At 43.4% G+C, this 14,503-nt stretch overlaps 1 protein-coding gene across 3 annotated transcripts in view; it reads left to right on the forward strand.

Annotated features, from left to right (window-relative positions):
- Window positions 1–14,503, forward strand: part of washc4 (WASH complex subunit 4) — a 112,111-nt gene that overhangs the window by 20,947 nt on the left and 76,661 nt on the right. For all 3 annotated transcript variants that reach the window (XM_063072231.1, XM_063072232.1, XM_063072230.1), the window contains exon 3: window positions 14,221–14,274. In XM_063072231.1, the coding sequence (XP_062928301.1) occupies window positions 14,221–14,274 (54 nt within the window). The remainder of the gene's footprint in view (window positions 1–14,220; window positions 14,275–14,503) is intronic.

Raw genomic sequence — 14,503 nt, forward strand, 5'->3', positions numbered from 1 at the left:
ATCGCCTGTCCATCACACTTCAAACAGTTCAGGGTTCAAAAAGGGAGCCGATCTTGACAGTTCTCAGACCGGTGTCTCCTTCCGTTAAACTCTCCCGTCTCTTCATTAACATTTCCAAATGCTGCTCCATTGTCATCCTTATCTCTCTTTCTCCTGAAGACAGGTGGTAGATCAACTGTTGATCCCACTGGTGCCAGCACAGGACAGTTAACATCTTAATCTATGTGTACTCTTTGTAACCCTCTTTCGTCACATTACCCAAACTTCTTTTAAATGTTTCAATCAAACTTGATTCCACCACTTCTGATGGCCACTCATTCCAGACTTGCACCACCCTCAGGTTGCCTTTAAATATTTCACCTTTCACCATGAACCTATGATTTCTCATTCGAGTGTTATATTGACAAAGGTAAGAGCCAACTGGATTCTGAACATTCCAATGCAGTAAAGGACTAGCTAATAATGCTTTTTTAACAAAGTTTGTTAAGGGGAAATGTGGTGAAGAACATTGATCTATGATGTATGCAGTTTTGACAGGTAAGCCAGGTTATCACTTAAATGATGAATGGCAGGGCATTGATAAATGTTGTAGAACAGAAGGACCTGGAAGTGAAAGCAGCCACCCAATAGATGGAGTAGCAAAGACAACACATAGCACGCTGGCTTTCAACAGTCAGGGCATTGAGTTTAGGAGTAGGCATAATATGTTGCAGTAATATACACTCAGTGGCCACTTTATTTGGTATTGTTCATTAAGGCAAATACCAAATCAGCCAATCATGTGGCAGCAAGTCAGTGCATAAATAGGTCCAGGAGTAGGCCATTTGGCTGATCATCCACAATCAGTATCCAGTTCCTGCCTTATCCCCACAACCCTTTGATTCCGCTATCTTTAAGAGCTCTATCCAGAGACTTGGCCTCCACTGCCTTCTGGGGCAGAGCATTCCACATATCCACCACTCTCTGGGTGAAAAAGTTTTTCCTCAACTCTGTTCTAAATGGCCTACCCCTTATTCTTAAACTATGGCCTCTGGTTCTGGACTCACCCGTCAGCGGGAACATGCTTCCTGCCTCCAGCGTGTCCAATCCCTTAATAATCTTATATGTTTCAATCAGATCTCCTCTCATCCTTCTAAATTCCAGTGTATACAAACTCCAATCTTTTAACATATGACAGTCCCGCCATCCCGGGAATTAACCTTGTAAACCTACGCTGCACTCCCTCAATATCAAGAATGTCCTTCCTCAAATTTGGAGACCAAAACTGCACACAATACTCCTGGTGTGGTCTCACTAGGGCCCTGTACAGCTGCAGAAGGACCTCTTTGCTCCTATACTCAATTCCCCTTGCCATTATGCCACCATGCCATTAGCTTTCTTCACTGCCTGCTGTACCTGCATGCTTGCTTTCAGTGACTGATGTACAAGAACCTCTAGATCTTGTTGTACTTCCCCTTTTCCTAACTTGACTCCATTTAGATAATAATCTGCCTTCCTGTTTTTACCACCATATTGGATAATCTCACATTTATCCACATTAAACTGCATCTGCCGTGCATCCGCCCACTCACCCAGCCTGTCCAAGTCACCCTGCATTCTCATAACATCCTCCTCACATTTCACACTGCCACCCAGCTTTGTGTCATCTGCAAATTTGCTAATGTTACTTTTAATCCCTTCATCTAAATCATTAATGTATATTGTAAACAGCTGCGGTCCTAGCACTGAACCCTGCGGTACCCCACTGGTCACTGCCTGCCATTCCGAAAGGGACCCGTTAATCACTACACTTTGTTTCCTGTCAGCCAGCCAATTTTCAGTCCATGTCAGCACTCTTCCCCCAATTCCATGTGTCCTAATTTTGCCCACTAATCTCCTATGTGGGACTTTATTAAAGGCTTTCTGAAAGTCCAGGTACACTACATCCACTGGCTCTCCCTTGTCCATTTTCATAGTTAAATCTTGAAAAAATTCCGGAAGATTAGTCAAGCAGGATTTCCCCTTCGTAAATCCATGCTGACTCGGACCTATCCTGTTACTGGTATACAAATGTGTCGTAATTTCATCTTTTATAATTGACTCCAGCATCTTTCCCACCACTGGTGACAGGCTAACCGGTCTATAATTCCCTGATTTCTCTCTCCCTCCTTTCTTGAAAAGTGGGACAACATTAGCCACCCTCCAATCCACAGGAACTGATCCTGAATCAATAGAACATTGGAAAATGATTACCAATGCGTCCACGATTTCTAAAGCCACTTCCTTAAGTACCCTGGGATGGGACTTATCAGCCTTCAGACCCAACAGTCTATCCAACACCATTTCCTGCCTAATATAAATTGCCTTCAATTCATCCATTACCCTAGATCCTTTGGCCAATATTATATCTGGTAGATTGTTTGTGTCTTCCCTAGTGAAGACAGATCCAAAGTACCTGTTCAACTCGTCTGCCATTTCCTTGTTCCCCATAATAAATTCACCTGTTTCTGTCTTTAAGGGCCCAATTTTGTTCTTAACTATTTTTTTCCTTTTCACATACCTAAAGAAGCTTTTACTGTCCTCCTTTATATTCTTGGCTAGTTTACCTCGGTACCTCAATTTTTCTCCGCGTATTACCTTTTTAGTTATCTTCTGCTGCTCTTTATTAGTTTTCCAGTCATCCGGCTTCCCACTCATCTTTGCTATGTTATACTTCTTTACTTTTATACTGTCCTTTACTTCCCTTGTCAGCCACGGCCTCCCCTTACTCCCCTTAGGATCTTTCTTCCTCTTTGGAATGAACTGATCCTGCACCTTCTGCATTATTCCCAGAAGTACCTGCCATTGTTGTTCCACTGTCATCCCTGCTAGGGTATTGTTCCATTGAACTTTGGCCAGCTCCTCCCTCATAGCACCATAGTTCCCTTTGTTCAACTGTAATACTGACACTTCCGATTTTCCCTTCTCCCTCTCAATTTGTAGATTAAAACTTATCATATTATGGTCACTACCTCCTAATGGCTCCTTTACCTCGAGGTCCCTGATCAAATCCAGTTCATTGCAGAACACTAAATCTAGAAATGCCTTCTCTCTGGTAGGCTCCAGTATAAGCTGTTCTAAGAATCCATCTCGGAGGCACTCCACAAACTCCCTTTAATGGGGTCCAGTACCAACCTGATTCTTCCAGTCTACCTGCATGTTGAAATCCCCCATAACAACTGTAGCATTACCTTTGCGACATGCCAATTTTAACTCTTGATTCAACTGACACCCTACATCCAGAGTACTGTTTGGGGGCCTGTAGATAACTCCCATTAGGGTCTTTCTACCCTTAGAATTTCTCAGTTCTATCCATACTGACTCTACGTCTCCTCGCAAGGGACTGAATATCATTCCTCACCAATAGAGCCAGCCCACCCCCTCTGCCCATCAGTCTGTCCTTTCGATAGGACGTATACCCTTGAATGTTCATTTCCTAGGCCCTGTCCACTGGGAGCCATGTCTCTGTTATTCCCACAACATCGTACTTGCCAATTTCCAACTGAGCCTCAAGCTCATCTACTTTATTTCTTATACTTCATGCATTCATATACAATACTTTTAATTCATTACTTCCCTCACCAATTCTTATTTCATTTGGCCATACTGTACCTTCTTGAGCTTTCTGGTCTGTTGATTCTGTTGTCTTTCTTAACTTTTCTTATTCTCACTTTCCCTTTAACTCCATCCTTATATTTCCAGTTTGTCCCCTCCCCCCCACTACTTAGTTTAAGCACACCCGTGACCAGGTCGGTTACCCCCTTATCAAATTACCGGGTTGCTGCCACCAGCCCCAAAATGTAATAGGTTACTGCCACTAACCTGCTGCCGGATTCAACTTTCTGCTCCTTAGATCTTATATCATCTCTCACTATCTCTCACCTATCATCTTTAATTAAGAGCGCTACCACACCTTCCTTACTTCCTGCTTATCCTTCTGTACTACCCAATATCCTTGGATAGTTAATTCCCAATCTTCGTCACCCTGCAACCACGTTTCTGTAATGGCCACTAAATCATATTCCTTTATACTGATCTGTGGCAAGTTCACTGACTTTGTTACAAATACTACGGGTATTCGGGTAAAGTACCCTTAAACTCATTGAGCTTTAAAATCTAGTTATCTTTGTCCCTTATGCACTTGATGTTTCTGCTCTCCACCCTTCTCCTTTTTTAAACTTTATCTTTTACTTTTTCTTTATCCACACATTTCTCTTTTACTTTATCCATACTTCTCCAATCTGTTGAACCCAGCCCCCTGCTATTTAGTTTAAAGCCCTATCCACAGCCCTCGTTATGCGATTCGCCAGGATCCAGGTCCTATTACGGTTCAAGTGGAGCCAATCCCAATGCAACAGCTCCCTCCTTCCCCAATACTGTGCCAGTTTCCCACCAATTCAAACCCACTTCTCCCACACCAATCCTTGAGCCAAGCATTTAACTCTATTAGTGTGAGGGCCCTATTCTCTCTAGTTATTCTTTCCCCCTTTATATACTTAAAATCTCTGAAAACATACATTTGGGTAGAGGTTAGGAATAGTAAAGGAAAAAAATCACCGGTGGGAATTGTCTATCGGCCACCAAATAATAACATTACAGTGACACAGGCAATAAACACAGAAATATCTGAGGCATGTAAGAGCAGAACAGCAGTAATCATGGAGGACTTTAACTTGCACAGTGATTGGGTGAATCAAGTTGTTCGAGGAAGTCTTGAGGAGGATTTCATAGAAAGTCCGTGATGGCTTTCTTGAACAGCATTTACTGAACCTACAAGGGAATGTGCTATCTTGGATCTGGTCCTGTGTAATGAGACAGGTAAAATTAGTGATCTTGTAGTTGGGGCAAATACCAACAGTGCCATCACAACAGACATCTCAGTCCATGGTCAGAAACTTGAGACAGTGCAGCAATTCAAATACCTGGGGGCAATCATCAGTGATGAAGATGAAGACCAGAAGTCCTGGCAAGAACTGCACAGACAATGACTGCACTATCAACACGCAAGACAATATAGAGGGACAGCAACATCACCATGAAGTATGAGATCAGACTCCTGCGTGCATTGGTATTCTCCATCTTCCTGTACGCATGTGAGACATGGACCCTCACAGCAGAGCTACAGAGGAAGATACAGGCATTGGAAATGAGATGCTATCGCAACATATTGGGCATCTCAAACTTGGACCATGTTCCAAACGAGCAGGTCTGCAAGACCATCCAGCATCACATTGGCCCCCATGTAGACCTTCTCACAGCGGTGAAGAAAAGAAAGCTGAGATGGTACAGCCACGTAGCAAGATTCAGTGGCCTTGCAAAGACTATTCTACAAGGAACTGTGGAGGGGAAAAGAAGGAGAGGTAGACAGAGGAAAAGATGGATGGACAACATTAAAGAACAGACAGGGAAAACATTTGAGGTGACCCAGGCTCTGGCACACATCCGCGACAGATGGAACAGACTGGTGCAAAGCTTGACATGATGGCACCCCGACGACTCCACCAGGAGTTTAGGGTGCAAGGCAAGGCAAGTTGGAGATCCTCTTGGAAAGAGTGATCACAGTATGATTGAGCTTCTCATACAACTGAAGGGTGCAGTAATTCAATCTAAAACCAGTGTATTATATCTAAACAATGGAGACTATAGCAGAGTGAGGGAGAAGTTGGATAGGGTCAACTAGGATCACAGCTATATGGTGGGACAGTTAAGGAACAGTGGAAGACTTTCAAAGAGATTATTCATGGGCTCAACAAAAGCATATTCCAGTCAAAAGCAAGGACAGTAAGAGTGGGGAGAGCCAGCTAGGGGTAACTATGGTAATAAAAGAAGGCATCAAATAATAAGCTTGTGCATACAAAGTAGTGGGAAACTGGAAGATTGGGAAGATTTTATAAAAAAACAACAAAGAACCACAAAGTGAGCAATAAAGAAAGGGAAGATGGATTATGAAAATAAACTAGCATAGAATATAAAAACATAATAAAAGTTTTTCTGATTATATTAAGCAGAAAAGGGTGGCCAAAGTGAATGTAGGTCCCTTGGAGGATGAGAAGGGGGAATTGATATTGGGTAATGAGGAATTGGCAGAGGCTTTGAATGACTATTTTGTGTCAGTCTTCACGGTGAGGACACATCTAACATGCCAAAGAAAGATGTTATGGATGCGATGGGAGGTGAGGACCTCATTGTAATAGTGATCCCTGAAGAGGTAGTGCTGAGCAAACTTGTGGACCTGAAGATAGACAAGTCCCTTGGTCCTGATGGAATGTATCCCAGAGTACTGAAGGAAATGGCAGAAGTTATAGTAGAGGCTTTGGTGATGATTTACCAAAATTCTCTGGACTCTGGGCAGGTCCCAACTGATTGAAAAGAGGTGAATGTCACACCTGTTCAGAAAAGCATGTAGGCAAAAGGCAGTTAACTATAGGCCAGTTAGTTTAACATCAGTAGTTAGGAAAATGCTTCAAGCTATCATTAAAGAAGGAATAGCGAGGCATCTGGAAATGGATCCATCATGCGGACGCAACATGGATTCAGCAAAGCCAGGTCCTGTTTGACAAACTTACTGGAGTTCTTTGAGGATCTAATGAGCGCAGTGGATGGAGGAGAACAGATGGACGTTATTTACTTGGATTTCCATAAGGCATTCAATAAGGTGCCATGAAAGACTTATCCATAAGATAAGGATGCATAGAGATGGGTGCGATGTATTAGCATGGACAGAGGATTGGTTAACTAACAGAAAGCAGAGAGTTGGCTGTTACTCTGCTTGGCAATCAGTGGTGAGTGGTGTGCTGCAGGGTTCAGTGCTGGGCCCGCAAATGTTCAAGATATACGTTAATGATCTGGAAGAGGGGACCATGTGTAGTGTATCTAAGTTTGCTAATGACACAAATTGAGTGGAAAAGCAAATTGTGCAGAGGATACGGAGAGTCTGCAGAGAGATATAGATGGGTTAAGTGAGTGAGCAAGGGTCTGGCAAATGGAATACAATGTTGGTAAATGCGAGGTCAGCCACTTTGAAAGTAAAAATGGAAGAGCAGGTTATTATTTAAATGATAAAAGATTGCAGTATGCTGCTATGCAGAGGGACTTGGGAGTGCTTGTGCATGAATCACAAGAGGTTAGTTTGCAGGTGCAGGCTATCAAGAAGGCAAATAGGATGTTGGTCTTCATTGCTAGAGGGATTAAATTTAAAAGCAGGGAAGTTGTGCTGCAACTGTACAGGGTACCGGTGAAGCCAAACTTGGGAGTACTGAGTGCAGATCTGGTCTCCTTACTTGAGGAAGGATATACTGGCTTTGGAGGCAATGCAGAGGAGGTTAACCAAGTGGATTCCAGAGATGAGGGGATTAGACTATGAGGAGAGATTGAGTCACCTGGGACTGTACTCATTGCAATTCAGAAGAATGAGAGAAAGGCTTATAGAAACATAGAAAATTATGAGAGGGGTAGATAAGATAGAGGCAGGAAAGTTGCTTCCACTAGTAGGTGAGACTAGAATTAGGGAACATAGCCTCAAGGTTCAGGGGGGTAAATTTAGAATGGAGATGAGGAGGAACTGCTTTTCCAAAGAGTGGTAAATCTGTGGAATTCTCTGCCCAATGAAGCAGTGGAGGCTACCTCAGTAAATATGTTTAAAACAAGATTAGATAGATTTTTGCATTGTAGGGGAATTGAGGGCTATGGGGAAAAGTCAGGTAGGTGGCGATGAGTCCTTAGTCGGATCAGCCATGATGTTATTGAATGGTGGAGCAGGCTTGATGGGTCAGACGGCCGACTCCTGCTCCTATTTCTTACGTGCTTATGTTCTCATAGGGCAAAGGGGACATCTTGTTTAGGCAATGTTCTTAATAAATATTCCCCCTCTGTTTTTACCATAGAAAAAGGCGTGAAGACATGGGAACTAGGAACTATGGAGAGGTCTTCTGAGACTGATATCTTCTCTGATAGCTTGTGGTCTTGGGGATAGTCCGTATTGCAGTGGAGGTGCCTGTAGATTGGAGGGTAGTGAATGTTGTGCCTTTATTTAAGAAAGTCAACAAAGATAAACTTCAGAACGGGAGACCAGTAACTCTAACATCTGTTGTAGGTAAGTTAATGGAGAGGATTCTGAGGGGTAAGGTTAGGGGCAGTTATCGTGGCTTTGTGCATGGAAAATCAGATTTTATGAACAACATTGAACTTTTTTGGTGATGTAATCAAGAAAGTTGATTAGGTTAGGGTGGTAGATGTGGTTTATATGACCAGTAAGACCTTTGATAAAGTTCTGCGTAGTGGACTGACCTGGAAGATTAGATCGAATGGAATCTAGGGAGAGTTGGCTGCTTGGGTGCACGATTGACTTGTTGGTAGAAAGAAGAAACTGAAGGATTGGAGGTCCAGAGGCCTCTGTCTGTCGGTGTGTCTCATGGTGGTGGGCCCATTGTTTGTTAACGATTTGGATGAGAATGTATGAGGCATGCTTAGTAAGTTTGCTGATGACACGTAAGTGCTGACCATTCTACCTACCAAGAGAATTATTTACCACAATCTTGACCACAGTTTGCATACTGCCAAAGGCAGCAAGCACTCAATGTATTGAGTGCCATGATTAACAAACAAGAAATAACCGTCTCTGCTGCCTTTCACATCCTTGCTGGGGAGGTCAGTCAAGCTAGCTTGAAATCTTTCCCCATTTACCATCACCAGCAGCACCAGAGGACCCAACACACTCAACTACTGCTAGACTACCTTCAAGAATGCCAACCATTCCATTCCTAGACCACATTGTGGGAAATCTGATCATTTAGTTGTCCTCCTCCTGCCTGCATACAGGCAGGCGGGGGTTGAAAAGCAAGACACCAGAAGGAAGGATAGCAAAAAAAAATGGTCATGGGAGGTAGAGGAGCGACTAAAGGATTGCCTCGAATTGGTGGATCGGCTATGTTCCGGAGGACTAGAAAATTGCAAATGTGTCTCCACTGTTTAACAAGGGCGGAAGGCAAAAGAAAGGAGATTATAGGCCAGTTAGCCTAACCTCAGTGTCAAGTCAAGTCAAATTTATTTATAAAGCACATTTAAAAACAACCCATGTTGACCAAAGTGCTGTACAAACCATAACAGGTAGCTAAAATCACAAATACAAGAAACACAGATGTAAACAACAAGGCACACAGCTTATAAGCACAAAATAAACAACACAGACTCAAACTCAGCCACGTCAGGAAGATTCAAACGCTAGTGAATAAAGTGGTTGGGAAAGTGTTGGAATCCATTATTACGGATGAGGTTTCGGGGTACTTGGAGACTAATAATAAAGTAAGTCAAAGTCAGCATAGTTTCTGTAAAGGGATATCTTGCCTGACAAATCTGTTAAATTTCTTCAAGGAAGTAACAAGCAGGGTGGACAAAGGAGAGGCAGTAGATGTCAGAAGATATTTGATAAAGCGCCACACGTGCGGCTGCTTAACAAGATAAAATCCCATGGTATTACAGCAGAGATACTGGCATGGATAGAGGAATGGCTGACAGACAGGATGCAGCAAATGGGTGCCTTTTCTGGTTGGCTGCCAGTGACTGGTGGTGTTCTTCAGGGGTCAGTATTGGGACCGATACGTTTCACATTGTTTTGTCAATGATTTGAATAATGGAATTGATGGCTTTGTGGCAGTTTGTGGATAATATGAAGGTAGGTGATTGGCCTTTTAGTACAGAAGTAAGGAGATTTTTTAGCCAAAGAGTGGTGAATCTGTGGAATGTGCTGCCACAGGCTGCAGTGGAGGCCAAATCTGTGGGTATAGTTAAGCGGAAGTTGATGCCCCAACCAATCAGGAATTTATCAAGGGATTATCATGAGAAGGCAGGTGTATGGGGTTGAGTGGGATCCGCGATCAGCCATGATGAAATGGTGGAATGGACTCAATGGGCTGAATGGTTTAATTTTGCTCCTATGTCTTGTGGTCTTGTAGGTGAAGGAGTAGGTAGTGCTGAGGAGGCAATGTGATTGCAGGAGAGCTTAGTCAAATTAGAAGAATGGGCAAAGTGGCAGATGGAATACAGTGTTAGGAAATGTATGATACATATTGGTAAAAAGCACAGAAGTGCAGACTATTATTTAAGTTGGGAGAAAATTCAAAGGTACAAAAGGGACTTGGGTGTCCTCATGCAAGATTCCCAGAAAGTTACTTTACATATTGAGTCTGTGGTAAAGAAGGCAAATACAATGTTGGCATTCATTTCAAGGAGAATAGAATGTAAAAGCAAGGTGACAATGCTGAGGCTTTACAAGACACTAGTCAGGCCTCCGCTAGGGTCTTATAAAGTAGAGAGTAATGAATGTATGGAACGCTCTGCTGCAAACAAGGGAGGTGCAGGACTGGACTGTATTCAGGGATTCATCTTTGACTCTGAATGAGTACACCACAGCTGCCGCTGACTTCATTTAAAAACTGTGTGGACGTGTGTGTTCCTATGAGAACTTGATGAGTGAAAAGCCATGGATGAGCAAGGAGTTTCGTCGTCTGCTGAGGGATAGATCTGTGGCATTTAAGTCTGCTGACCCAGGTCTGTATGAGAAAACCAGGTATATCTTGCGGAGGTCTATTTCAAGAGCTAAGGAGCAGTTCCAAGCGAGGTTGGAGGCGACATTGGATGCACGTCAACTCTGGCAGGGTTTGCAGGCTTTTACTTCCTACAAAACGAAACCCAGTATCATGAATGGCAGTGATGCTTCACTCCAGAACGAGCTCAAGGTCTCATATACTTGCTTTGAAAGGGAGAATAAATCTGCAGCTATGAGAATCCCAGCACCCAGTAACCCTGTGATCTCTGTCTTGGAGGCCAGCATCATGCTGTCCTTCTGGAGGGTAAATGCTCGCAAGGTGACAGCCTCTGATGGAGTACCTGGTGAGCCTCTGAAAACCTGTGCCAACCAATTGGCAGGGGTATCCAAAGACATTTTCAGTCTCTCATTGCTACAGTCAGAAGTTCCCACCTACTTCCAAAGGGCAGCAATTATACCATTGCCAGAGAAGAGCAGGATGATCTGCCTTTATGACTCATCCAGTAGCACTCACATCTGCGGTGACGAATTGCTTTGAGAAGTTGGTTATGGCTAGAATCAACTGGACCCACTGCAATTTGTCTACGGTGAACGCGATTTCATAGGCTCTTCACGCAGCATTGGATCATCTGTCAAATGCTGTTTACAGACTACAACTCAACTTTTAATGCCATCATTTCTACAGTTTTGATTGAAAAACCTCATAACCTGGGCTTCTGTACCTCCCTCTGCAACTGAATCCTCGACTTCCTAACTGGAAGACCATAATCAGTGGCATTGGAAATAACATTTCCACCTCGCTGACAGACAACACTGGTGCACCTTGGATGTGTGTTTATTAGTCTGTATTTGGAAGTCCCACAGGATCTTGGCTCTGCCATTCTCCACTACCTTCTTGGGAGTTTCCCATTTGGACTTGGGAGTGTCCAGTCTATGCTCAGTGCAGATGTTCCTGTACACAATTCTTGCAACTTGATTGTGCCGTTCAGTGTATGCTGTCTCTGCCTGCATCTTGCACCCTGCTACTATGTGCTGGATGGTTTCACTAGACTCCTTGCATAGTCTGCATCTTGGGTCTTGTCTAGTGTGATGGACCCCTGCTTCTAATGTTTTTGTGCAACCATGAGCAGTGCCTCTGTGCTCTCCCTTAGCCCTGCATTTCTAGCCATTGGTAGGGCTTTCTTATGTCAGCCACCTCTGATATCTGGCAGTGGTACATCTCATGCAGTTGCTTGTTCTGCCATGGCCTCTAGTCCTTGGGCTGTGCTTCACCCTCTTCCATTTTCATGTCCCCTGCCTACTGTCTGAGGTATTCTCCTAGCAGGTCGTCCTGACAAACTCGTGAATGTTTTGCATTTCTTCCAGGACTGTGTGGCCTTGACACTTCCAATCCTGTTCTCTTTTATTTTGGCGGGTGTACATTCGCTTGATGTTGGACTTTGGGTGTATTGTTAGTAGTTTCCAGGTCTTGATGTCGGTGGCTTCCAGTTCGTTCTTTGGCCAGTACACAATTGTGGCTGGGTACCTGATGGCTGATAGGGTGAATGTGTTGATGGCTCTGATTCTGCTGTCTTTTTAGGACTTGTCTCACTCTTTGGAGGTACTTGAATGCTGCAGCCTTTCTTGTGTCCTCATCGTGGCTTCCACGTGCTTGTAGGATCCCCAGGTATTTGTAGCTCCCCTGTATGTCTGGTATGTGGCCTTTGGATAACTCGACTCCTTCAGTCTTGATGAGTTTGCCTCTTTTCACTACCATCCAGTTGTACTTTTCCAGTCCAAATGACATCCCAATGTCTCTGCTATACACCCTTATCAGGCAGATTAGTGATTCAATGTCTCTTTAATTTCTGGCATGCAACTTGATATTGTTTGTGTGTGTGTGTACATACTGTAATTCAGATTTTTATATTATCTATTGCATTGTACTGCTGCTGCAAAGTTAACATATGTCACGACTTATGCAGGTGATATTAAATCTGATTCTGATTCTGAAGACCTAGGCCTCGATATCTCCCTGTGCAACTGGATCCTTGGTTTCCTCATTTGTAGACCCAAGTCAGTACAGATTGGTAACGACTTCTCCTCCACATTAACCATCAGCACAAGTGCACCACAAGACTGTGTGCCCAGCCCGCTGATCTCTTTGCTTTATACTTGTGGCCAAGTTTTGCTCCAATGCCAAATCAATGCTGATGATGCCACTGTTGGCCAAATCAAAGGTGGTGATGAATGAAAATAGGAGGGAGAATGAAAATCTGGTTGAATGCTGCCACAACAACAATCTCTTACTCAATGTCAGCAAAGCCAAAGAGTTGATTATTGACACAAGATTCTGCAGATGCTTGAAATCTAAATTAACACACACAAAATGCACTAGGAACTCTGCAGGTCGGGCAGCATCTATGAAAAGTAATGAAGAGTCTATATTTTTGGGCCAAGACCCTTCATCAGGACTGGCGAGGAAGGGGGCGGGGAGAAGCCAGAATAAGGTAATAGGGGGAGGGAAGACGTACAAGCTGAAGATTATAGATGAAACCAGGTGAGGGGAAAGATGTGTAGGTAGAGCAGGAGGGAATGAAGTGAAAAGCTGAAAGGTGATAGGTGGAAAAAGTAAAGGACTGAAGAAGAAGGACTCTGATAGGAGGGGAGTGTGGACTATGGGAGAATGGGAAGGGAAGTAGGAGGAGCACTAGAGAGGTGATAGGCAGGTGAGGAGAAGAGAAGGGGTAAGATTATTATTGATAATTAATGATCAGCTGATTATTGACTACAGGAGGAAGAATCCGGATGTCCATGTGCCATGGGACTAGCGTGTAAGGGCCAACACACAGAACCTCTGTTGCCTTAGAGGTTTGTGCAGATTTGGCACATCATCTAAAACTTTGACAAACTTCTGTGGATGCATGGTGGAGAATATCCTGACAGGTTGCAATGACGGCCTGGAATGGAAATGCCAATACCCGTGAACAGAAAAGCCTACAAAAAGTGGTGGATGCAGCTCAGTTCATCACATGCGAAACCCTCCTCACCACTGAACAATCTGCAAGGAGCACTGCCACAAGAAAGCAACATCCATCGTCAAAGACCCCTACCATCCAGGCTATGCTCTCCTCTCACTGCTGCCATTGAGAAGGAGGTACAGGAGCCTTGCATCCTACCCCACCAGGTTCAGGGACAGTTATTACCCTTTGATCATCAGGCATTTTGGTCGGTGTAGACCAGTTGAGTCGAAGGGCCTGTTTCCATGCTGTTTAACTCCATTACTGTGTCCTCTCCACATTCATCTTGTAAATCCCCTCCTGAACCTTGTGTGTTTCAATACAATTACCTCTCAGTCTGTAAACTCTGGTGAATGAAAACATAAAAATAATGAGGACGAGTGAAAAAAGGATTCGGATTCTGGGATTGAGGAGGAGTGAAAAAAGGATCAGCCATGATTGAATGGTGGAGCAGACTCGATGGGCTAGATGGCCTAATTCTGCTCCTATGTCTTATGGTCTTATGGTCAACCTGTCATCATATGCCAACTGTTTCTTTCCAGTATATTCTAGATCAGTAATGGAATTGAAACTGTGTAGCTGCCATGGTGGGATTGGAATCTGGCTTACAAGAATGATAATTTAACTACTGTGCTACTTAACTCTCTTTGTTTTGTTTAGCTTCTGCCGTATGAACAATCCTCACTACTGGAACTTATTAAGACTGAAAACAAAGTAAGTTCATATTAGGCTGTAAACAATAGTCAGTCTTCTCATTAATATTTAATCAGTTGCAATATCAATATGTTAAGGTTGTGTATGCTTATGAAATTAGTAATTATCTTTATTATAAAGTTTTGTGTTGTGGTACGTTGGATAGTACTTGTTGCAGATATTTCCAATATGCTCTGTACTAGGATTGGAGTTTCAGTGGTCTTAGTTTACTCTGCTTTAATTAACCAAG

This window comes from Mobula hypostoma, chromosome 20 (genome assembly GCF_963921235.1).
Source record: "Mobula hypostoma chromosome 20, sMobHyp1.1, whole genome shotgun sequence".
Taxonomy (NCBI): Eukaryota; Metazoa; Chordata; class Chondrichthyes; order Myliobatiformes; family Myliobatidae; genus Mobula; species Mobula hypostoma.